The sequence below is a fragment of the Bipolaris sorokiniana genome (genome assembly GCF_000338995.1).
Source record: "Bipolaris sorokiniana ND90Pr unplaced genomic scaffold COCSAscaffold_12, whole genome shotgun sequence".
NCBI lineage: Eukaryota > Fungi > Ascomycota > Dothideomycetes > Pleosporales > Pleosporaceae > Bipolaris > Bipolaris sorokiniana.
The window spans coordinates 5,578-30,720 of record NW_006911906.1 but is presented as its reverse complement, the minus strand read 5'-3'; the positions used below and the strand labels follow the sequence as shown (position 1 = coordinate 30,720).

The following is a 25,143-nucleotide window of genomic DNA, read 5'->3' as shown; positions in this document are numbered from 1 at the left end:
GTGTTGTATTGTATTGCCTTTGGGCGATATATAAGCTGTTCTATTTTTCGCCTTTCATGTTGAGTATTTAGTCTCTTCCTCCATGACGAAGACACATACCAGCGGAAAGCGACCCAGTGCTTCGATTAACATCGTTGTGTACATGATCCTCCCGTCACGTCGTCGCGAATATAACTGCACTGTCATCATTCTTGTGAAATCTACTTTACCAATCGTGGCTGAACCTCTCGACCCCTTGAACGATATGTTGGATACGTACCACTACGACGACGCCGAATCAACCCAAGCCATCAAGTCTACCGTCCGTGGAGTCTACAATGGTTCCGAAATCGAGGTACAAGACCAAGCTATAAGCATCATGTTGGAAGCCTCTGGTTGTGATGTTGATCTCCTTCTTGCATTAGCACGAAGCTTCACGGCTGCCCAGGATGCCGGTCACAATCATTGTCTCAGTACCATATCCAGCATCCCAGAAGAAGATCGATTGGGGAGGATCACGGCTATTAGTAAGTAAATACAGCTTCACGACGCGCTACAAAGCTGATGTTAACCAGGAAATGGCCCGACGTTCTCGACAATAGTCACCCGCGAAAATCTCGAGCGCGGACCTCCAAATGTCAAGTCTTCTTCCCCAGCCAAAAAACGCGTACGCACGAATCCAGAGGTCTACGGCTGCCCAGGTAAAGGAGGCAAATGTACAAAGAACAAATTCACGCTCTGGAGATCGAGAGTCAGCTATCTCAAGCATTTCGTCCAAGACCACGTGGAAGAATACAAAGTGGGCGGATTGCTTCAGTGTCCCCAATGCGAAGGCACCGAATCTGCGCATCACAAGTATCCTGTACAAGGACAGTCGCTCGCAAGCCATATCTGGGAGAAGCATCTGTCCGTTCAAACCGAACCGGGTACCGAAATTACTGCGCTACAATCGGAAGGTGAAGACGAGATGGCGTAGTATCCAGGCACTCAAACGATCCACTGAGCAGTGTTCATCGTGGGCTTCCATCAGCTATCGAGAATGCAGCGTAGCGCGTCCAGCATCGTATCCTTTCTGATATCGATTCAATCATCGGCTGGTCTGTTTCGGCGTCTCTACCTCCTTGACCACTGCGTATGACCTTTGTGTCTCCTTCAGCCCTTTCATCTAGAACAATGTGTTCTTCTATCTATATAGCCTTGTATCACCCTTCTTGTACGGCGCTTTGTACGGGTTCCACTCCACTCGTTGTACATTATTGTCTTTCCCTCCTCCTCTTCTTCTTCAATGAACACTCGGCCGTTGTTAGGTAGATGTTGCCAATCTCATGAATCTCGTGCTTATTGCGTTCTTCGATTGGATATTGCGGAATAAGGTGATTGGTATAAGGAAGATGCCCACGAGGGTATAGGCGAGCGGTGCAAGCGATTGTCGAACATAATCAGATTCGTAGACATCTTCCAGTCTTTTTATTTATTGCGGATGACTCTGTACAAGAGCGTATCTTTCGAGTTGAGCGAAATGTAATCTGATCAATATGGGATTAATAGGCAGGAGTAGTGGGTTCAACGAAGAGACTTATACTTACGTAATCACTTCATGCTAGTTATGAGCCCAGGCTCAGTGTTCTCTTGAGATCTTGTCCAGGGCCGGTGCGACGATGATGTCATCGAGGCTGAGTTGAGAGAGGCAATGGAAGTAATTCTTGAGGCGACTTGGACGCTGCGTTTTACGCGTTGCGGGTTGCGATGGTGGTGTTGTTGAGTGCCGCTAAGTAGGGAGGACGTGGCAGGCTAGAGAGCGGGAACGGGGATGGTCTAAATTAGTCCACGGGAGTGAGCTAACGAACGAACCCTGGTGAATTGCGCCCACTGCCCGCTGCCCGAGGTGGTTCGCTTATCGACAAGGTTCCCAGGAGCTGATCCAAGCGATGCCTTGTGGATGCGCATTATTGCTATCCTCATTGACAGGCCTTTGACTAGACAGCTTAAGCGGCGCAAGCCGCCAAAATGAGCTCTCCATCACCCGCCAATGAGAAATTTTCAGGAAGATAAGGCTGTGATGCACAGGCGAACAGAACTTTGAGCACAGAAGAAGGGTCAGATTCATTGGATATGGACATTTGAGGGACAGGCGGGCACGTTTCATCACATGCGCCACCCATGGTAGGCGAAGCTGCTGGGACCGGATTATAATGGCAAGTACCAAGCCTTTGAAGCGCAACTTGATATTCGCTGGGTCAGCATCTGCATCCTCTGCCGTCTCCGCGGCATGAATTGCATCTGGCGCATGTGCAACGCCATGCAGATGGAATGGAGGTCCATGTGCGACGCGTGGCCCCTAGACCTTCTAGAACCTACAATGGGAAATTTGAATGTTGCGAAAGCGCTCGAAAAAAGTCCGAGATCGACGTTGAGAGTTTGCGATCTGCCATGTGCCGCCTACCTGGCGCAGATCAATCAATAGACAGGGGAAGCCCCAAGTCAAGTCACCACCTGGCAACACCAGATGACGGACAGGAAGAGCTAGTTACCGGCAATTGTGTGATAAACTGCAATTATCCGCCTGGGTACCCGGGCCAAATTTTGACGCATCTTGACGTCTCAATAGCACCGAGGAATCACAACAAGATCACGCAGCTAGCTGCAACCACAGGTTACAACATGAGAAAAGATAGGATTACGTTCCCAATATACATTGTGCTAACTACATTGCTATAGACCTTTTCCCCTAAAAGGGCGCGACGAGAGATGCCCTACTCGGCGACTTGGGAAAGCAGTGCTTCACTCGGCTAATGGCCGCTGCTAGCCTAGACCCTCACACTCTGCTGACCCTGCGTATCTCATTTCTGTATCAATGTCGGGCCTGGAGCACTGCTGTCAAGATCAGCTCAGAGCAGTACCCTCCGCGGATACTTAGCCACAATGAATCGCGTTGGGAATGCTAGTTCCAAGCAGCAATTGCAGGCTCAAAACGGTTAGTGCAAGGACACTCCTATGACGATGTTTGTAAAAGTATCCTCATTAGGCCATGTACGATCCGGTGTCAAGTCACACGAGGCGCAATCGACTGCCACTGTGAACTAAGTGCGATGTAATTCGTCTTGAGCAGAGAATGCGAGACAGGAAAGAGAGTGTGTGTTGCTTGATTGGCAGTGGTGCTGATATGTACATCTGACTATTAACGTGACAATTGCAGCAGTGACGGCTTTGTTGGCAAGACTCGGCATCATGTCTACTCGTTAAAATTGTGACAAGATTGCAATGTCGGTTGTCAAGCACAAACTTGTTGCACGCACAGTCCGGTCCCATAAAATGTTTAAACATTGTTAACTCTGAAAGGTTGCTAAGAAGGGAAACACGTCAGTGAATTTATGGAACGGGGAGGGTTAAAACGGCGAGTGGGCCGTCTGTAGGGCTGCTTCTCCCACAGTTGTGATCGGCCCGTGCTCTAGAGTACCCCAGCTCCGCTGCGACTCGTCACCCGTTACTTGTCAAGTGTCTCACTCGATCGCACCTCGCTTACAAAGGCTATCTTCCAGAGCTCCAATCTGACCATGTTCCCGGTCACTGTCATCGCTAGTGCGACAGGTGACTTCTGTGCTGATCCTCTCTGTAGTTCCCCACAATCACATGCTATACCTCTCTACACTTCCCTTGTACAGTCTTTCTACCCATTCTCAGTCGCATGCCCGACATTCTGATTCCTTACTCACTATCATTAACAATCACACCCGTACACACGTACACGATCCTTTTAGCGCTCTTTCTTTTTCAATCAAACTCTTTTATATACTTTCCGTCCCAGGCTCGTCGGCTTCATCCCTCACTCACTATCGTCAACAGTTACACCCGCCCACAGTCCTATTGGTATGCTTCGCATTGCCGTCACGCTTGTTTCTATCCCTCCCGACACTCCTTTCTTTCCAAGTCCTACCACTATCTTCTCAACAATATCGTGTTCATTTCCAAAAGGTACATATCCCAATCCGGACACCTTGTGCAGCCATGGATCATGCAATCGGATTTCCAGCCAACGGATCTGCTGTCTATTCACAGACCGCCCCAATGCTGGCTTCCAAGTTCGATCATCATGATCCGCAGCTTGTGGAGAATCCAGGCACCGCGGAGCAGAATGCGAATGTACGGAAGATGCTGTTGGTCAAAACAAGTCGAGCGGACATTTGCTCTATCGTCCAGATATACAAGGATTTAAAGAAAGCTAGCATCGATCAAATGCAGGATAACCTCTCAGGGTTAAAGAGGGACGAATTGGACCAGGTGATTTGTGCCAATAGTAAGTGAACAACTATTACTACGCCATCTTCAAAAGCTGACCTAAGGTAGCACCCAAGCGGAAGATGTCTGAAGACCCTGACGAGGCGCCGGCTTCTTCCCCCCAACATGTCAAACGCTCACGCAAAGCTCTAGAGGGCAAAGGGCCGATTCACGAAAAGCCAGCCAAGGTCATGCTGCGTGTGAAGGCATATGGATGTCCTGGAGACAAAAACATGTGTCAAGGGCACAAGAACAGACAATAGACGTCAAGGGCCAAGTTCATAAAGCACTTTGAGGCGAGCCATCTGGAAGAATACAAAAGTGTCGACTGCCTTAACGGTACCAATGTTTTCAAATGCCTCGACTGTGAGCGCAATTGGTCCCCAGGCGCCGGAACTAAAGTGTTCACATCCGCGCACGCACGAGACCTTGCAATACACATATACAATGCCCATATAATCCATCGGACCGAATGGAAGTCCTTCCCCAACGCAGTAGAAGTAAAGGACAAACCCAAAGAGCCCTCCGACATTCATTGTGGCAAGCCCGGCACCACTGAGCTCGAGGATCAGCTCCAGAGCACTGCGACTCCAGAGATGGCTGAGGTCAAGCCTAGGGAGCCTTCAGGTACTCCATACGAGCATATCAATGATGCTGAAACTGGCGGTTTCTTACTTTCTGACACTGGGAACGAGTCTGACGTTCCCGAAGGATTTGACTTCGTTACCGATATCTTCCTCTCGCACTTTATTGGCCTGGATGATTATTCCAGCGGCCCTGTATCTAAGGTTTAACCATACCAGCGGTTCCTCCCTCAGTCTATGGGATCGTGTTCAGCGCTCCGTCTCCCTTTACCCCACCACCGCCACGATCTTTATGTTCTCTCTCTTGTACAATGTTACGTTAATTGTTAGCTACTCGTATTTATATTTACGCTTCAAGCCTAATTTATGATGCTCTAAGACGATATTTTCTCTCATTTCCTTTGTTCTTCTCTAGGGGCGTGCTATTAAAGCCCAGCCTCCTCTAACCCCCTCCGCACCTCTTCAAGGTCTATTAGCCTAAAGTATAGTAGTAAATCAATAGAGGTAGAGATAAAGTAGAGTTACTAAGAGTTAAATAGAGCTAGTGTAGAGTTAAGATTATTCAAGACTCTACTTCTTATAACGGCTTAGAGACCCACGCTACTAATATCTAAGTAGAGCCTAAACTAAGTTCTCGTCTAGCCTAGTAGAAACCTACTAATATAAATATATAATCTCTACTATAGTTATTAAGTAGATCTTTACATTTCTTTTATATAAGGTTTATAGGTATCTACATAATTAGATTCTTGGATTATCTATGTCCTACGCACTCCTATATGCCTCTGAATGACCTTATCGCCGAAACGTATCTCGTAGTTCTTGCCTGCGCCGATACAGGATCCATGCAGTTCTTAAGCACATTACATGCAGGTAGAATTAATGTGTAGGGCGGAAGCAAACCACTGTTGTACGGGTATATATATGAACAGAAAGATGGGGATTGATTGAAGAGACTGCCTTTATGCACTTCACATACAGGATCCCAGAACGCGGCCATTTTAGGACTCTCCAGGCATAGAAATCAACAACAAAGCGAGTGGTGGCAGTTCACTACTTCGCACCAGAAATCTCGTACGCATACGCGGTCGCATTTGTCGCCAGATCAACCGAGATAGTAATCTGTTCAGATGAAACATTAGCAATCTTCATATCCAGGTCTTTGCCAGAAAGAAAAAAGAAGCAGAAGAAAGGAATATCACTCACCATCCCACTACTAATGTTCACAGTGCTCGTACCCAACGCCACGGGCGCCACAATTTCGCCCGCAGGTCCCGCCCAGTCAATACGATATGTAGCAACACTAACCGACGCGCCCTTTAATCCACTAAGCTGAATATCGTACTGACCCTTTACACTGCGCGTCCCCGCGATAACTTTCACAAGACCGTCGGCAGATTTGGTCGCGAATACGTCAAACCGACTATCAGCCGCCGCTTTGGTTGCAAGTCTCTCTCCCGTCATCCCGGCGTAGTACTTGTACAACTGCCACTCCCCATTCGGAAGATACCCGGTGCCACTCTTCTTGAAGACCAGATCAGCGAGCGAATCGTGAAGGCCCGTTCCAGATCCCCAGTGTGCGCGCAGACCACGCAGATTGTGCCGCTCGAGTTGGGCAATGTAATACACGGAGCAGCCGGGGGTTTGCTCTTCTTTTGCTGCGTACTCGTTAATGTCGATGGGGCGTTCAGGGAGTTTGTTCGAGGAGCGGAGGGTGTTAAAGTCAGGGATTGTGGCGTCAGGTTGGCGACTCCAGTCACCGATTTGGTGCCAGGAGTAAATATCCGGGGTGGCGTTTTTGCTTGCTATGGTGCTTAGCCAGGTTTTCCATGTTTCGGAGTTGGTGCTAGGGGAGCTGGCCATGGAAGGGCCGCTTATGATAGTTGAAGGAAGGTTTTTTCTGGTCAGAGAGGGTTGGTTAGCCAGTGGTCTAGGGAAGAACCAGAAAGTGAAATGTGCGTGGAAACTTGCTTGAAGAAGTTGTGGGCGTGAACGTAGTAATCAAGGAATTGGGGCCAAGTACGAGCCCAGAATGCTCCAATATCAGGCTCATTCCAGATGTCAAGGATAAGGCCGTCGAGCATGTTGTTAGCTTTGATGTCTTTGACGAGCTGAGTCAAGAAGGCGTCGGTTTCGGTCCAGTTGCCATTGTCGCCGGGGAAGCGAGGGATGTTGCTGCCGTCTGCTCCCCATAGGTCGTGGACGAGGAGTATAAACTCGCCGTTATATTTCCGAGTGGTACGGTAGTTAGAAAGGGTGGACTTGAAGCGCGGAAGGTAGCTGTCGTAACCATCGATCCAGCCACGGGACGACGTTTGAGCACCGCCAGCTCGGCTGGAACCGAATTTGATGTCTGTAATGTAATTCGAGGGAATCGAAGTGTCTGCTTCTGTCCCGTTGTCGGGAAATCCGTAGATCCATCCAGAAGCAAGGAATTTTGCCTGGCCGGAAGTCTTGGAAAGGTCGACGGTTGCAACGCCCTTAGCTACTCTTCGGGTGCTGGCTGCTTCGAGGAGCGTAAGGCTCGAAAGCAGAATACTAGCAATTGTGGATGACTTCATCTTTTCTCGAGGATGTATTGGTCACAGGCCTGGTGGCATGCCCAAATAGATGGTACATCAATCTCTTCTTATGTGTGCATGTCTTTGGCAAACTCTTACTAGCATTTTAAATTAATCCGGGAATCCTTTTCCAGCGACATATTCTCAAAAGTATATTTGATCGTCTGTCAAAAAGCAGTATTGTCGCTGCAGACGTGATGCGGGGTTACAGTAGCGCGAAATCAAATTAATTGTTCCCAAGTCTGGGTAAAACTAGTGGAACTCCCGGTGGAGAAGGGATGCTTGTAACCCCGCATAACCCATGTCAAAATATAATATCTCCGGTGGGGTAAAGTAAGCCTAGCAACGCACAACGCTTGGATGATTTGTTTTGTTGTATGGAACAGCAACCGTTATAATAACTGGATTTTTTTCGTTTCTAGCGTCATTTTTGTTCATGGTTCTTTGAGATTTCAAGTCTTACGATGGTCCCAAGCTATGAATATGTATTTGGCTGATATTCTTGATGGGTACAGGTCGAAAGCATTCCGAGATAAAGGGTGCTTGAAACACGAATCAATCATTGTGCATTGAAAATCGTTCGGATAATCGTTTTTGTATCTCTAACAACGAAGAATAGGATAGCTTAGTCGCACTAATAGTGAATTGTCAGTTGGAGTGAGTATCAATCTGCATAGGTGCTGAATGTAGCACCAGCGTGTAATGCCTATGAATATATGGTTGCTGTAATCTTGAAAAATACGTCCTTCGTCTCCAAGTTCAGCAGTTATCATATATAGTAGTACTAGTCATCTTTTAATAGCTGTCACCTCATTTTGCTCTAGGATTCAAAAGGTTTACATGTCAATTAATTCTGCAGTATGTTGCAGGAGTTAGGATACTTTCGTTCTAATACCCACGTCGTACCGCCTCCACCAATACCATAAAGACAAAAAGAAGAGAAACAAAAAAGAACCAAGTGAAAGGCCCCGAAGCTTCCAGACAGCTCACGCATCGTCCCCACCACTCGTTACTCTAGTCAAAAGAAAAAACAGTGCTCAACCGTTGCGCTTCCTCGTTTGGTGAAGCGTGGGATTCAGGCGGCGGCAAACCTGAATTTGGAGCCGCTTGAGCCGAGGTCACATAGACCCTCATCATCCGGTATATTGTGGCTTCCAACTCTAGGAACCTCCAGTTTCTTATCTAGAGACAGCTTGCATAAGCAGCCAATGTGATTATGGGTCCCTTGCAGACACAAACATCTCCAATCTGCTGCTCCATATGCAACCAGAGCTTTGGAAGACAAGGACATCTCACACGACACGTACGCATATATACACGCGAAAAGCCATTTCAATAGTCCCTTTGCGAGAGGCGTTTCTCGCGCCTGTAGGTTGCCCATTTTCACTCCGTCTAGCTTCCACCCTGCTTTCTGGAATGACAATGCTCTTACTAACCCATCCGGGAAAGTGACGTGCTCAATCGCCATGTGGTTTCACATGAAGAAGGTGACGACAGATCGAATGCGACAGCTTCATCGCGGGCGTACAGATAATGCACTCTTGGCCGCGTCCGATGTTCCCGTGGTCAACCCTGCAGGAGGTGTATGAATCAGAGGCTCACCTGCCGGTATCCCACAACTCCTCACGAGCCCAGGGAATGGAAATATCCGAGTTTGGAAGTAACGATCTGGCGATTCAAGAAAGAATACAGCGCCACGGATCTACGGAAGAAAGTAGAAATGGTAACAGGCAACTGTTTGGCTTGTTTGAAAAACAAACCCAGAAGACATTAACACTATGGATGACTACAACCACCGAATCCACTAGATAAGCTAAACTAAGTTATAGTTAATACTAAAACAATATTCCGTACAACATACACACGCTTCTTAATATCCCATACCTGCAACCCCCGTACCCAGCCGTGCGACAGAGTGTCTATTAGATTCGCTGGATCCGACCAGACTTACAGCGCCGGCGTGTAGATGTAACATAGGTGCACAACGTGGCTGCATCGAAGAATCGCTTCCAATGCTTTGCTAGTGCCCTCGGAATGCGTTTCGAATCCTCCGGTGGAGACCACGCTACTGTATGTAGTTAGTGTGTGTAACAGTTCAGCGAATACAATACGCTACTAAAATACGTACCTACTACAACATAAATCGGTTTACTACTACTACTAGAATATTATTAAAGTATTACACAATATTTTAGCAAATATCTAGTATAATTATATATTATAGCTATATATAGGCTTTAGAAGAACACTTGGTAAGTATTCGGATATTTATATGCTTTCTTATAGATAACTATTGATTATGTATTTAACTAATTAGTTATTATAAAAATCTTTATAGATGCTATTATGATGATAGAGGTATTGTATATTAAAGATAATAAATAGATATTTTAATAGAGTAAAGAGTGTTATATCAGCTAGAGAATTATACGCACTGATTATATATAGTAGCCCACTTTGCAAGCGCGCCATCCCCTCACGCTCCGGTGGAGGCGCGTGGAGACGAACCCTTCTCTCCGAACAACAAAGGGAAAGTGGACTGTTTTTACACGTACCAGTACACGAGTCTGGTGGACCCCGCTGATCCACATTAATGATGTTCCTTTGTCATGGTCTTGCGGCCGCAGCGCTCTGGTTTGCCTGCAAAGCTGTGCGCACGCACCTGATGCGTAGCTTCACTCGAACCGCTTTTCGACAGACATTTCTAATTGAACCACGGACACACTTTTCTTGAGCTGAACAATGTTCTTCCACGAGCACGGTCGTCTCGTATTTGCGTACGACGCAGAACGGCTATGGATCGAACCGTGGGGCCAAAACTCCCTCCGCGTTCGTGCCACCAAAGCCAGTAGCATGCCTACCGAGGACTGGGCGCTGCTTCAAGTCAAGCCTACCAAATCAGATGTCAACATCACGGATGAATGCGCTACCCTGGTGAACGGCCGTATCAGCGCTACAGTAACGCGGCGGGGTAAAGTGACTGTCCGTGATGACAGTGGAAAAGTCCTACTCGAGGAGTTTGCTCGGAACCGGCGAGAGCTTACAGATCCTAAATGTAGCGCTCTCGAGATTGAAGCGCGCGAGTTCAAACCAATCATTGGTGGTGAGTATCATCTCACGGCCAGGTTCGAGAGCCTTGATCCAAAGGAGAAGATCTATGGCATGGGACAATACCAGCAGCCCTACCTGGATATCAAAGGAACTCAGATCGAACTTGCGCACCGCAACTCTCAGGCTAGCGTACCATTTGCGCTGTCTTCTCGTGGCTATGGCTTTCTGTGGAACAATCCGTCCGTTGGGACTGCGATCTTTGGCAAAAACATCATGAGCTTCGAGGCTCGGTCAACAACGGTCTTGGATTACTGGATCGTTGCAGGAGAGACGCCAGCGCAGATTATTGAGGCATACGCCGAGGTCACTGGCAAAGTACCTATGATGCCAGAATATGGCCTCGGCTTCTGGCAATGCAAGTTGCGTTACCAGACCCAGGATGAGCTTCTCAATGTTGCACGAGAGTACAAACGACTCCAACTGCCGATTGATTTGATCGTCATCGACTTCTTTGTGAGTTGCAGCAGACTAAAACCCCGTTCAGAACGCGTATTGACTCGCTTCAGCACTGGCCAAAACAGGGTGATTGGCGCTTTGATGAGACGTATTGGCCAAATCCAAACGCCATGGTCAAGGAGTTGCAAGATATGGGCATCGAACTCATGGTCTCCATCTGGCCAACAGTCGATCGCAAGTCCGAGAACTATGACGAGATGCTGGAGAAGGGTTTGCTCATTCGCACAGAGCGTGGCGAGCGCATAGCTATGACATTCCAGGGCGTCACTGTACATTTCGATCCAACCAATCCAGCATCGCGAAAGTACGTCTGGGGTAAGGCGAAACAAAACTACTACTCAAAGGGCATCAAGGCTTTCTGGTTGGACGAAGCCGAGCCCGAGTACACGGTGTACGACTTCGACAACTACAGGTATCATCTTGGGTCCAACCTGGCCGTCGGCAACATCTTTCCACGAGAATATTCGCGTGCCTTTTACGAGGGCATGGTAGATGAGGGTCAGACTGGAGTTGTCAATCTTGTTCGTTGTGCTTGGGCAGGCAGTCAAAAGTACGGTGCCCTTGTATGGAGTGGCGACATTGCTTCTTCGTGGAGCAGCTTCCGAGACCAACTGGCGGCAGGGTTATCTATGGGTATCGCCGGCATTCCCTGGTGGACAACAGGTAACCTCCTTCCAGTTCCAGCTTGAATTGAAGGCTTACTTTGAACAACAGACATTGGTGGCTTCCACGGGGGTGATCCCAATGACCCTAAGTTCCGGGAGTTGTTCGTGCGATGGTTTCAGTGGGGAGCATTTTGCCCTGTTATGAGACTTCATGGCGATCGCGAGCCAAGGCAGGCGAAGGTCGGTAATACTGGAGGAGCATCATGTCGCAGCGGTGCAGACAACGAGGTGTGGTCATACGGGTCGGAGGTGTTTGAGATCTGCAAAAGGTACATGCAGTTTCGCGAAGAGCTTCGACCTTACACACGAAAGCTCATGAAGGAAGCTCACGAGTATGGCACCCCAGTCATGAGGACGCTCTTCTTCGAGTTTCCGGATGATGCCATTTGTTGGGAAGTCGATGAACAGTACATGTATGGTGATAAGTATCTCTGCTGCCCGGTTTTTTCAGAGGGTCAGACGCAGACAGCGGTGTATCTACCAAAGCTGACTGATGGCAAGAAGTGGCAGAGGCTATGGAGTGAAGATACCTACGAGGGTGGCATCCATATTACGATCGCGTCTCCTTTGCAGGAAATGCCTGTATTTATCAGGCCGTAGACAACGACGTGCAATTTCTAATGCACAAGTCTAGCAGAGATTAATGCCTCGGATTAAGATGTTGTGCAATAATATGCCCAAATATGTCTTCCCGCTTGTTCCCGGCTGGTACCTACTAGTCTCAACACGAAAATCTGGTCAGCTGTCCAGACAACCCCGCACTGTTCCCTTAACATCAGACAGCCCACTTATCATACTCGCTATAAGAGTTGCCGAACAGCGCTATGACCAAGGTGTTAATGCTCTAGTTGTTCCTTTACCGGCCTGTGTGATACCAACTCAGTCGCTGCCAAAGATGCATATTAGCTGCTCTGTTTGTAACCAAACATTCCACAGGCCAGAGCATCTCACTCGTCATTTTCGCACACATACACACGAAAAGCCATATAGATGCTCCTTCTGCGAAAAACGGTTTTCCCGACTGTAAGTCATCCTCTGAGTATTAAAGATGACATCTAACCAAGATCAGTGATGTCTTGACCCGTCACAAGGCATCACATGAGCAGCAAAACGAAGTGTCAGCAACACCTGTTTCTACCAGAGCATGCAAGCAGTGTGCGCTTGACCGGGTCCGCTGTTCACGGAGTTTACCATGTAAGAGATGCTCGAGTCGCAACTTGCCATGTTGCTACCCTGCCTCAGGTAGAGCAGTTTCACGAGGCAATACCAGCGAGCGGAGAGGGATGCAGTTGGCCGAACCCGAAAACTTGGGTCCAAGCGCCTTACTAGAAATGGCCCATGAAACCGTTGCAATCGACAGTGAAGTAGAGATTCCGCCGAGCGACGGTACTGCAATGCGTCGGGATAACGCAGCTCCCAATGAACCTAGAGAGGAGAACAGCATCTGGGGTGCGTCATTGGGTGATGTTGTTACGCTTTACGACCTTGACCTTCCCGACCTTGGCCCACTAGGCATCAATTGGATCTCGCCTGGATATCAGTACGATATTGACTGGAACATGTTACCCAACAATGGCACTGGAAAGTCCCCACTTGACCCGCGCGGACAACAAACACCAGACGCCATTATCCCAACGGTACATGACATGGATCACAGTTTTCGTCAGCAAACCCACCAATCTACCTCTTTGGCGATTGAAACTTCAAGTTGCGACAGCGCGCAGAGTACGCAAACGCCCCTCACCGCTAGTGCAGAATACTATGTTAACGGCGATGGCTCACGTGCGCCATTCAGAGGCCGATACCATGATCGCGGCTCACTTGCTATTAATCAAGCGCTACCGACCGGTCTCAAGATAGGTAATGCACCGGAAGCAGCTTACTCATCCTGCTCATCTACACTATGCTCTGAGGAAGCATACGGTACATTGCTTGATACACTCAGACACCATGGACTTGATTCGATCGAATCAGGCATCGAATCAACGGCATTCCCTACTCATGCACAGATTGAGCTCTACGTGCAGCAGTACTTTGCACGCTTCAACCCGGTCTTCCCTTTCCTGCGTAAAACGACTTTCGAAGAAGAAAGCCCCCAGAGATGGCTGCTTCTCCTTGCTGTTGCTGCCATAGGGTCCAGATTCGTTCCCGGATCTCGAGATTCATATAATATCCTCTCGGAAAGGCTAGACGCTGCGCTTGATCGTTGCAAACATGGGCGTTACTCCGTACTGGATAATGTCATCGACAATGATTTATACGTACCTGGTGAAAATCTGATGTCAACCAGTCCCGCTGATGTTCAAACTTTGCAAGCTGGTATACTGCACCTTGTTTGCCTGATGCAGTCAGGAACGCAGGGATCCATGAACAAGGCACTGAGAGTGCGTCATGATCTTGTTAATAGCTGTCGCTCTCTAAAACTTCTCGAACTAAGTTCCGAGAACAGTAGTGTCCTGTCTACGTGCACGTCTCCCGGCTCACCAAGCTGGTTGAGGAGCGAAGCGAGAATCCGGACTGGGATCTCACTCTGGGTGTGTAGCATCAACTTTTCATCACTGATCTTATCAGCTGACTGGAACAGTTGTTCGACTGTTCAATGATGTACGAATTTGGAGTTCGACCTTTGTTGAACCTTGATGATGTGAGAACCAAACTGCCGTCATGCGAAGACATATGGCAGGGCAGCTTGCAGAATCGTCCGGAGCATGGGTTTCCCCAATCTATGACATTGACTGAGGCCCTCGAGGTTCTCTATATGGAAAAGAGATTACCCGTGGGTCTTAACGAGTTCAGTGTGGGACTACTGATACACGCAATCTACCGCCATACAAAGGATATGCTGACGGCAAGTCGACTGAGATCGTGGATTCCTTCAGCGATGGCAGAACATCGAAGCGCCATTCAACACAATCGTCCATCTTTGGACTGGCTTCCTTCGACTCAGATAGGTTCCAAGTGGCGGAACAGTGCTTGCGACTCCTTGGACATATTGCACTGGCATGCCAACAGCAAAGTGGCAACATCCTCTGGGTTTGAACACCATACAATCTTACAACTGCACCTCGCACGTATCACAATACTCACGCCTACTGGTTGCATTCAATCTTTGGCGAGAGATCTGACGGATATTACTCAGTACGGAGCTCAGACTGACAGCCGGATTTGTCTAGATCGCGCACGAAATGAGTTACTGCAGTGGGTCGTTGAAGATAAATATAAGACCAGACTTGCCGTGATTCACTGTGCTGCGCTTTACTGGCATGTACGAAGGTACAGTCGAGACAGTGTGCAAGAGCCCTACGCCATCTTTATCGCAACCCTTACTTTGTGGTCGTTCTGCGTGACCATGCAACTACCAGAAGCTTCTGAGGCTATTTTCAACGACAGAGATGGTGTTCCAGAGCCAAGCTTCTGTCATCTGGACCGACCTTTGGATGATGAGCTCGTACAGCTGTTCGTACGCGTTGGTCATAGGATGTGTCCCAACATTTCGAGGGTTGGCAATATCCTTGATCCCCAAGCTGCCCCTAATATTCTTCGAGAAGGAAGGAGCCTCCTTCTGGCGGGGTCGCGAGCGCGTGTCAACACGGACAATACAGCTCCACAATTCACATGGGGTATTGAGGAGTGCTATGTAAAGTCATTGAGTGGGATACTCGAGACCATGGCGCGTGCGGAGCGGAATAGCACGAACCAGAGCTCTCTAATCTTCCCCTGGTGCTTGGCGCTGGTCTGAAAATATTGATTGTGCACGTTCGTCCCCATACCAATGGATCCACATAAAGGTAAATTTAGGCGCTGTTCTGGCACAGACAAAATCTTGAGTCCGAAGCCAACTTCCTTCGTAATCGAAATCCCAATTTATAGAGATCTTTTTCCTGCGCAGTCGAAATTCTCCACAATTGTCTCTTAATAAAAATGAACTACCATCCCAGTAGTTCACACTGCCCAAGAGTGGAGACTGTATTAAATTTTGGGGGGATTGCCTACTGGGGCTGGTCGACCCCGCCGTAGCTCGTGTCACCTGGTTCGTTAACACCTCCCCTGCTTCTCCACATGCAACCCCAGCCGGATTTTACCCCAGATTATCGGGCTCTTGCTCCGGTGGGGGCCTGGGATTAGATTGAAGGATGAGACTGCGCAATGTTACTCTCCCTCGACAACGCAACTATATATCCCTGCTTATCATTACTTGCATGGATCCCAAGTCGGTCATCTTCTCTATTGTACTATACAGTTGCGCCCAACAGCATTCTCATGTCTACCCTAACTAAGAACGAAGTTATCCTGGATGGGCACGATGAAGGATTTCATCAAGCCAGGCAGGCGGCTGAAGAGGAACATGATCTTACACCTTGGCAAGCCCTCCGTCTTCACCCCAAATCGGTGATGTGGTCCGTCTTGTTATCGAACTGTATCATCATGGAAGGCTACGACATCGTCCTCATCTACTCTTTCTTCGCCCAGCCAGCCTTCGCTCGCCGGTACGGTCAGTGCGATTCTAGCGGAGCCTGTCAAATTACGGCCTCCTGGCAGGCAGGACTTGGCAACGCCGTTGGGTGTGGGACTATCATCGGTGCCTTTGCCAATGGATACTTCTGCCAAAGATATGGCTACCGCCCGGTCCTTCTCACTTCTTTGGTCTTCATTTGCGCTTTCATCGCTATCTCGTTCTCCGCGCCCAGTTTGCCGGTTTTACTTGTAGGCCAATTTCTCTGCGGTATACCATGGGTAAGTGCTCAATCGAGAAAGTTTGGAATTTTCACTAATACTTACAGGGCGTTTTCGCAACTATGGCACCTGCCTATGCGAGCGAGGTCTGCCCCATGGCCTTGCGGGGATATCTCGCCGTATATGTCAATCTCTGTTGGGCTTTCGGACAACTCATCTCTGCAGCTGTACAGTCGGCATTCTCAGGTGGTACCAGCCAATGGTCATATCGCATTCCGTTTGCCATCCAGTGGGTATGGCCCATTCCGCTCTTCCTGGTGCTCTTCTCCGCTCCCGAGTCACCGTGGCACTATGTCCGTAAAGGTGACCTTAGAATGGCAGAAAAGATGTTGAAACGCCTTTCTTCACCGTCCCAGCTAGACTCAATCAAGCAGAAGGTCGCGATGATGGTCCATACAAACGAGCTGGAAGTGTCGCTTAGCAAGGATACGTCTTACTGGCAATGCTTCAAGGGCATAGACCTGCGTCGTACCGAGATTGCTTGCATGGCTTTTGCCGCTCAGCCCTTCTGCGGCTCAGCTATGGGCGGCACCCCAACATACTTTTTCGTTCAGGCCGGTCTTCCCAGCAGCATTTCTTTCAAGATGTCTATTGGTGGTCTGGGTATTGCATCAATTGGCACGGTCGTATCCTGGTTTCTCATGTCCTACTGCGGCCGTCGAACCATCTACCTTTGGGGCTTGGGTGGACTTACTGCGATTCTCGTAACTGTCGGCGCCATAAGTGCTGGCGACGCCAGATCATCGCAAGGAAACTATGCCCAAGCTGGTCTGATGCTTGGGTGGCTCGCGATCTACTATCTCACCGTTGGACCAATTTGTTACGCCATTATCACCGAGGTGTCCTCAACTCGATTACGTAGCAAGAGTGTTTGCCTTAGCCGCATAGCCTACTACATCGCGCAGATCATCAGCAACGTCGTCAATCCCTACATGCTCAACCCAACCGCTGGTGACTGGAAGGGAAAAACAGGATTTTTCTGGGGTGGCTTTGCATTCCTCTTCTTTATCTGGACTTTTCTACGCCTACCTGAGACCAAAGGACGCACTTTCGAGGAGATCGACATATTATTCGCAGAAGGTGTCCGAGCTAGGGACTTCAAGAACCATGAGGTAAATGCCTACACCGACACAACCACTAAGAGAAACGCTTTAACCCAGCAACCCTAATCTCATATTTGTCTGTAAACCTCAAACCTAAGAATAGGCCTTGGCCTTCCTTATACCTTAGTCACACTATAGTAAGTTTTTTCTGTATAAATTAGATTACTTACTTCGCTCGTAAAACTACCTAAAAAGTAGCTCGTACGCTAATAACCTTACCTATAAAAGGTTGAATAAAGATAAGAGTTGTAACGGGCTGAACGCCCTTTGGATAGCTCCTTAATGAGATCTCGGTTCAAGCTACGTACGCGGCATCCGAAATACGTTCAGATAACGAGCCTAGAATCCGGGTGTTACCCTAAGCACCTAGATTCTACTTATTGTCTGAGCAGCGCCTAGATAACCCGCTTAGATACTTTAGTATAACCTTTCTCTAATAAGTAAATAAACATTATATCAGTAGAGTGGCTTAGGCCTTCTAAGATATATCTATTGAAGAAAAAAAATTCCGATATTTATTGAGACTAGTACGTAAAGCGGATAGAGGTGCCGGACGGGCCAACGCCGCGGACGGGCCAACGCCGGATTACGTCCTCCAACACCAATTATTCTATCCACTTCAACCACCTATAACGTGACCATAATGCAATCAATTGACGCTGCGCTTACTGCTATTAACGCGCTAAAGCCTAATAAAAAGCTTGTATACTCTCAAATTGCAAAAAAATATAGTGTTGACCTAGAAACGCTGAGCCGCCGCTACTGAGGTATTTCTAGCTCTAGATAAGCAGCTGCACAAAACTAGTAGGCAGTCCACCCATAACATGAAGCTAAGCTTATCAATTATATTAATAGACTTACTAAGCGAGGCCTACTACCTATACGGAGTATCATTCGAAATATCGCATTGTAGCTAGCTTAGAAGTAGCTCAGATACTACTAGGTTAATCGCTTTATTTATCGCAACTCGTATCTTATTATACTTAAGCGTACCACGCTAATCGATCGCAGCTAGCGCCGAGCTAATTTAGAAAAGAAATATTAGCTCTACTTCGAGCTTCTACGCCAAAAAATTAATTAATATAACGTAGAGCCGCGATATATATATAATATAGATGAGAAAGGCTTTATAATTAGAGTATAGTCCCGTTTAGTCTAAATCTTTTCTAAAGCTGCTCTTAAGTCTAAGTTAAAAAGATTAAATATTTAAGATAGTAATCGCGAATAGATTACGCTAATCGCGTGTATCTACGCGGATAGATTATATCTAAATCTAAGTATTATCTACTCCAGCAAATCCAGCTCTATCCAGAACTTATAGCTCTAAGGTTTTAATCTAGATATACATACTATGTATATTACCGCATCAGCTACTGGCTGGTCGAACGATAATATTAGTCTCCAATGGCTTAAATAAGTGTTCGATCTAGCTACTAAGCTAAAAGCTCAATCTTCTTACTAATTACTTATTATAGATAGGCACCATAGTCATATAATAATAGATTTTATTAACTAACGTGGTTCACAAGCGAGCTGATCACCCAAGTGAGCTAATCACGCCCCACCAGCGCGTCGACGTCGACACGTTATCACAGTCTTTTACAACAGTCAATAAACTATTATAATATACCAAATTAATTATTAGAATTACTACTATCACTTGCACTATCTATCTTAACTGCGTAGGTACGAGCGTTGTGTCCAGTCTGCTTACAACGCCCGCACCGCCTCTCTCCTCGCACCCTCTTTGACGTACTCTCACCGTCGCCACGGCTGCTATCCGCCTGTTCAGCTAGTACTTCTTGTACCTCGCCGATAGTAAGAGTCTCTTCTATCCGTATATATCGCCGCTTACGGCTCTTACGCTTTATTACTATATCTAGAGCTGCTTTAAGGCTACCTACTTTCTCGCGTAGTAACACCATCTTATATGCTATCTATTACGCACCCTTACTAAGCTGCGCGATCTTTTCGTCTAAAGAACTTATAGAAGACCTAGAACGGTTTCTTACTCTCTATTAAATAAGAGTACTTTAAGCCTCGACTTCGCGCGCGTTGCGTGGTATCTGCGTCTCCTAAGTAGCTACCCGTTATAGTAATTATTTTGGCGTCTGCACCACTATATTAAGCTTCGATAGCACAGCCTGTAGGTCGTGTAGGACTAGACTAGCTACTCTAAAGCCAGCTTAGATATTCTCCTTTGTAATAGACTGCTTAAAAGCAGCCTTAAAGGCTAGTAAGAAGGTCTCCTTGCTGATATAGTTAGTGCGGTTACGTGCTAAGCCTAAAACAGCGTCACCGTACTTACGCTTCAACGGCGAGAAGTAGGCGACGTTAAGAGGCTGTAATAGATAAGATAAGTGCGCAAGTATGCAGAGAAGAACTATATTCTTCTCCTTATAAAGATCTTAAAAATTAATAGAGCAGTAACTCTCATAGCCGTTAATAATAAGTAGTTGATATCTACCCACAGTATGCCTCTTTATATAGGTATTAAAGTGCTCTAACCACGTAAGAGTAAGCTGGTTATTCGTCCAGCTATTAGGACTAACTTTAAGCACCTAGTCGGCAGGCAGATTCTTAAACTAGACGTTAATAAGCACCTTGCCCGTAAAGATAATAAAGGGTAGTATCTAGTAACTAGACGCGCCTACGCCTTAGATCACAGTAACCTACTCACGGTTGCCTAGCTATATCCGCTTCTTTTTACTATGTCCTTCTAAGGCTATAATAACTAACTATAATAAAATCTTGCCTATTGTAAAGCTAGTTTTATTAAAGTTATAGATATTATTGTCTATAATATCCTACTTCTGCTTTATCGTCTTAACTAGATTTGTAACGGCGCAGGCAAGACTACTCGGATCAGTATCGGCAGTAGCGTCACTCAGAGGCATATAGGAGTGCGTGGGACATCAAACGAGCCTTGATTCGAATAGACACCTATAGGTCTTATACGAAAGGATATCAAAAATCTATCGAGCTACGGTATAGAGAAGGTGGGGTTTTATATCAGCAGATCTGCCCTCGGCTAGTACGTGCCCATGTTCGGATCCCTTTCAGATATTAGTTCAGTGTATACTCAAACTATTACACTACCCCCCCCTCTATTAACAGCTAGTCCCGTAGCTATTAAAAAAATTTCAATATTTGTTTATTTGTCTATTTACTTAATGTCGTTATCCTTCTATACAGGGTCTCGGCTAGGCCCCGAACAGCCTCCAGGCTAAGGAGAATCCACTCAGCACGTAATATTAAATCCGTTTACTCACTAAGTATATTAACAGCACGCGTCTATACTTACTATCACCAAAATACTAAAAAAATTCTACTCCTCCTATACACACACATACACACATCATACTATTGCGTTACTCTACTGGCGCGCTTCCGGAGGCGTACCGTCTTATCTGTCTTCGTTCAGTTCGTGCCTTTGCGCGCGGAGTCCATAATATAGACTACCGTTTCGGTACCGTAGAGTCTAAGAAGTACAATTATTACACTTAGTAGAAGGAGAAGTGCTCCTCTATAAGTTTTTTAAATCCTTCTAATTATAAGACGTCACTAACTCTAATAGGTTCTAGAGTACGTTAAGGCCGAGTTCGCCGTTTTTCTCGCAGCGATAGACCTAGTAGCTGCTACCCACTATAGTGACAAGCCAGAGAACGACCAGTACGCTGCTAAGCAGCGTCTCGAGTCCGCCGCCCTAGATCTAGCTCGCTAGGTCCAGGTAACAAAGAGCTAGAAGAAGGAGTTATCCGTAGTTAGGCTTCTCTCCGCCACGCACTAGGTGCTGGTAGAGATTCGGGATAGCTTACGCCGGCTGGAGAGCCGTGTGGCGGTAGTAGAGAATACTATAGAGGCTGGTGGGACTTTTATCTCAGACCCTATAGATATTAGTTCCAGGGGCGAGTTAGAGAAGGAGTTGGAGGGGGAGTTAGAGAGAGAGATAGAGAAAACTCTATCAGTAGACCTCCATGGTCTAGAGAATAGGGCAGGAGAGTCTTCTAACTCCCCCATTAATTAGGTGTTCAGTATAGTAGATAGTTAGTTAGATTAGGTTTATTTCTAGGGCGTTTTAGTTTTTATTCTATACCCATTATAAAGAATTATTTTTCTTTTCCCTATATTTAATCATCTTACAGTAAAGTTATATTCTCTATACCTTGCTCCTATACCTAGATCCACTTTAATAAGGAATAGGGAGGTCCTAGTTTTATTAGATTTTAGTTATAGAAGATCTTAAGCTTATAGAGTGCCCCTATAAAGTTTAAGGTAGGGTACTAGATAGAGTCCAGATTATATCTAATCTACCTTACCTAATACTTAAGCTTCGAGCGATACACTTTACTAGCTAAGACTTCTTTAACTTCCCACTCTTCTACTCCTTAGATAGAGGTTCCTAACAGCTTAGGGGCTTCTTATCTAAGTAAGGGATCTTAAGGGTCTTTACAGAGTAATTCCGGAGTAAAGACATTATAGATTTAGAACCCTTCTAGTAGCTATAGGCGATAAGAATTTCCTACCTTTTCTAGCACCTTAAAAGGTCCCTCCTATTTATCAGATAACTTATAGCTGGGGCGATCCGTAGTAAGGTTTTTCGTGTCTAAGAAGACTTAGTCTCTAACTTTCTAGTTAATAGAACGTCAGTATCGGTTTACCACGGTTCGTATCTAATCCTAGGCTTTCTCCATTTATTCCTTAGCAACCTTCTAGGCAGCGTATATTCTAGTAGCTAGGGCGAGAGCATCCTAATGGTTGAGCTTATTGGTAGGGGATAGCTTACTCTCTTTCTAGTCCTAGTCCCAGCTCTGCCTTAGTTCGGTTCCGTATAAGATCCAGTACGGGGACATACTAATAGAAGAGTAAGGTAGGGAAATTTGGGCTCTATTAATTAGAGGGAGTAACTCACTCTAGTTATCCTAGTAGTAGGCTACGAACGGACGTAGCCTCTAATTAATATACTTATTTATAATCTTAGTCTAGCTATTAGTTTCTTTATAGTAGATGGTAGATAGTTTTACTTTAACGCCTAGGATCTGATAGAATTCGGACTAAAAACTAGAGATAAACTAAGGACCTCTGTCTGAGATGATGGTTTCGGGCGTATAGCTAAAATAGTACACCTACTAAACGAATAACTCAGCTATACCCCTCACGTTAATGGTTTTATTATAAGGAATAGAAATAGCCTATTTAGATAGGCGGTTAATAACGACCATAATTATGTTATAACCAGACCTGTCTTAGGGGAATTTCTTAAAGTCGATGCACAGGTGCTATATTAGCCAGTTAGGAATAAGGAGGGGGTGAATTATATCTAGGACTTGAGTCTATCTTAGATATATCTTACAATAAGCTATGTAATTTTATACATATCTTTTATAAGAAGACTCTATTCCTTTCTAGTAGTACTTCCGGGCTAGTAGCTAATAAGTTTTCTTAGCACTGAGGTGTGCAGAGGATACCTAATTATAGGCTTCCTAGATAAGACGGGTACAAAGAATAGAAGTAGAGAGAACGTATAGTTAGTTCTTATACAGAAGGAGGTCACCGCGGAGTTAGAACTTACCCAGAAGGGTGGTCCTTTCTTCTATAAAGGAGGAACGGTTAAGTTATAAGACAGCTTTAATAAGTTTAAGAGAGTCTAGGGATATTAGCTCTAAAGTAGCCTCGACTGCTAAAATAAAATAATAATGAATTTACAGTCGGGCCACGTAGGCTTAAGCTAGGTTAGAGTTAATCCAGCTGTCAAGTTGGTGCGGTCCTAGTAGAACCCACGACCTATTATTAGTTTAGGCTATTTTAAGGTTTTCTATATCTTATTCCTAATAAGAAAGGATATCTGCGCGAGTATTACTCTTTCCGAGGGTATATTAGATATAGAAATTAAAGGGGGCTAGCTCTTCGGCCTATCTTACTTATCTAGCGTTAAGAACCTTAGTACTTATAAAGTATTCTAGAGAATGATAATCTAAATAGACGTCGACCTAGGCTTAAGCTAATAGGAGCTTAGGTCGCCATTTGCTAAAGGCTATAAGGATAGCAAATAGTTCTTTATTATAGATCTCCTAATTTAGTTCCAATTCAAATAAGACCTTACTATAGAACGCTATAGGGCACCATTTATCGTTAGGTTATTTTTAGGATAACATACTAGCTATAACGCCATCGGAGGCGTTAGTCTCTACCTTCGTATTATACTCTAGTTAATAGTAATATAAGGTAGGTATTAAAAAGAGGGCTAATTTTAATTTTTTAAAAGCTTAATCGCAGTCCAAATTCTATATAAAGGGTCTAGAGGGACTCTAGAGAGCGAGAAGAGGTTTTATAATTTATAAGTATTCTAGGACGAATTGTTGGTAGAACCCTATAAATCCTAGGAACGACTTTATAGTAGTAACAGTTATAGGTGGTTTCTAGTCTCGTAAGGCGTCTACTTTTTCTAGGTTAACTTCTAGACCTTTGTTAGTTAAAATATAGCCTAGGTATTTAGTCTGAGTAATATGTTACAAGTAACAAGAAGGATTCTCTCCTTGACAAATGACGAGATGGCTGAAGGCCTATGGACGTCCACGTCAGAAGGTAATGATCATCGCGGGGCTAGGTCACGTGATGTGCCATCCCGCCAAGGGCAACCATCCGAGGGATGGCAGGACGCCTTGGGATGGCAGCCATCCCCAACATCACAACCATCCCAGGGATGGCAGGGAAGTAAGGGATGGCAGGACCAAAGGCAACGGATATAAGAATGGGTTAGATTTCATTATTACATTCGTTATGGTCAACTTAAATTGTACTTTCTTACTAGTATCTTTACTTAATAAGATTATCACAAGTTAGTCTATCAAATAGATTAGTCTTATCAAACTCTCCTTAAGCACGCCAACTCCACTGCATCGCCAGATAAGCCTCACGGAACACTAACGTAATACTTACCTACCTTAGTGCGGACTAGAATAGTGTCACGGCGCTGGCTGAGTGGCCGGCGCGCGATCGTCTGATTGGCTGCCGACAGAATCCGGGTGAGGGTCCGAGCACCCGGATTCTGCAAAACCGCCGCAACTTCACTAGTGTAGCTCTTCGAGCTACGTCCTGTCTTCTACTCTATATTACCTGTAGTGAGAGCCTGTTGATTAGCTGTAGCAATAGAACCTGTACACGCGCCTGTCCTCTCTGCCCGTGAGCCCGTACCGTGACATTACGTAGCTCCCCCCCACAGGCCCGTGTATTTCACCGCCATGAACCGCCCCGAGCCCCCCTCCTTCCCAGAGACGCCTGACGAACTCACTGCTAGTGTAGCAGCGCATCCAGGGGAATGGCTAATGTACTTACGCAACACTGCCCAGTATACCCAGAAACTCGAGGAAAACCACGCCGCGTCCCAGGACCAGGAGCAGTCTCTGCGGATCCAGGTCAAGGAGAGAGAAGCTGTCATTCAGTACCAGAAGGAGCAGCTAGCAGCCGACCAGAAGCAGATTACTAAACTCGAGATTGAAAAGACCCAGCTTGCTACAGCTGCCACACCTGCGGTACTGACACCCCCGGCCGTCACTACGTTTCCCCCTAACCCCGTTGGCGTTGCTAAGGCCTCCGCAGACGACCCAACGGGACCGCCTGCGCCTGTTACTCCCCCAAGTTCCCGAACTCCCAGCCTCAGTAAGAGAATACCTGA

At 46.4% G+C, this 25,143-nt stretch overlaps 5 protein-coding genes across 5 annotated transcripts; 4 read left to right on the top strand and 1 right to left on the bottom strand.

The window, feature by feature from the left end:
- Positions 1-2: 2 nt before the first annotated feature.
- On the top strand, positions 3-955 carry COCSADRAFT_183348 (uncharacterized protein; the record flags this gene model as incomplete). The annotated part of the gene is made up of 2 exons (XM_007704479.1): positions 3-506; positions 555-955. Exons 1-2 carry the CDS (start codon positions 83-85, stop codon positions 953-955), a joined length of 825 nt encoding a protein of 274 aa, XP_007702669.1. The 5' UTR covers positions 3-82.
- Positions 956-5,775: 4,820 nt separating this feature from the next.
- Positions 5,776-7,528, bottom strand: COCSADRAFT_183345 (glycoside hydrolase family 39 protein). The gene is made up of 3 exons (XM_007704478.1): positions 6,810-7,528; positions 6,045-6,738; positions 5,776-5,960 (listed from the first exon to the last, which is right to left on the bottom strand). Exons 1-3 carry the CDS (start codon positions 7,397-7,399, stop codon positions 5,892-5,894), a joined length of 1,353 nt encoding a protein of 450 aa, XP_007702668.1. The 5' UTR covers positions 7,400-7,528; the 3' UTR covers positions 5,776-5,891.
- Positions 7,529-10,141: 2,613 nt separating this feature from the next.
- COCSADRAFT_96564 (glycoside hydrolase family 31 protein) lies at positions 10,142-12,231 on the top strand (the record flags this gene model as incomplete). The annotated part of the gene is made up of 3 exons (XM_007704477.1): positions 10,142-10,963; positions 11,017-11,629; positions 11,681-12,231. The coding sequence occupies 3 exons, from the start codon at positions 10,142-10,144 to the stop codon at positions 12,229-12,231; spliced, it is 1,986 nt and encodes a 661-aa protein (XP_007702667.1).
- A 794-nt stretch (positions 12,232-13,025) lies between these two features.
- On the top strand, positions 13,026-15,370 carry COCSADRAFT_96188 (uncharacterized protein; the record flags this gene model as incomplete). The annotated part of the gene is made up of 2 exons (XM_007704476.1): positions 13,026-14,165; positions 14,216-15,370. 2 exons carry the CDS (start codon positions 13,026-13,028, stop codon positions 15,368-15,370), a joined length of 2,295 nt encoding a protein of 764 aa, XP_007702666.1.
- A 340-nt stretch (positions 15,371-15,710) lies between these two features.
- On the top strand, positions 15,711-17,931 carry COCSADRAFT_229682 (uncharacterized protein). The gene is made up of 3 exons (XM_007704475.1): positions 15,711-16,365; positions 16,413-17,605; positions 17,697-17,931. The coding sequence occupies exons 1-2, from the start codon at positions 15,778-15,780 to the stop codon at positions 17,532-17,534; spliced, it is 1,710 nt and encodes a 569-aa protein (XP_007702665.1). The 5' UTR covers positions 15,711-15,777; the 3' UTR covers positions 17,535-17,605; positions 17,697-17,931.
- Positions 17,932-25,143: the final 7,212 nt, after the last annotated feature.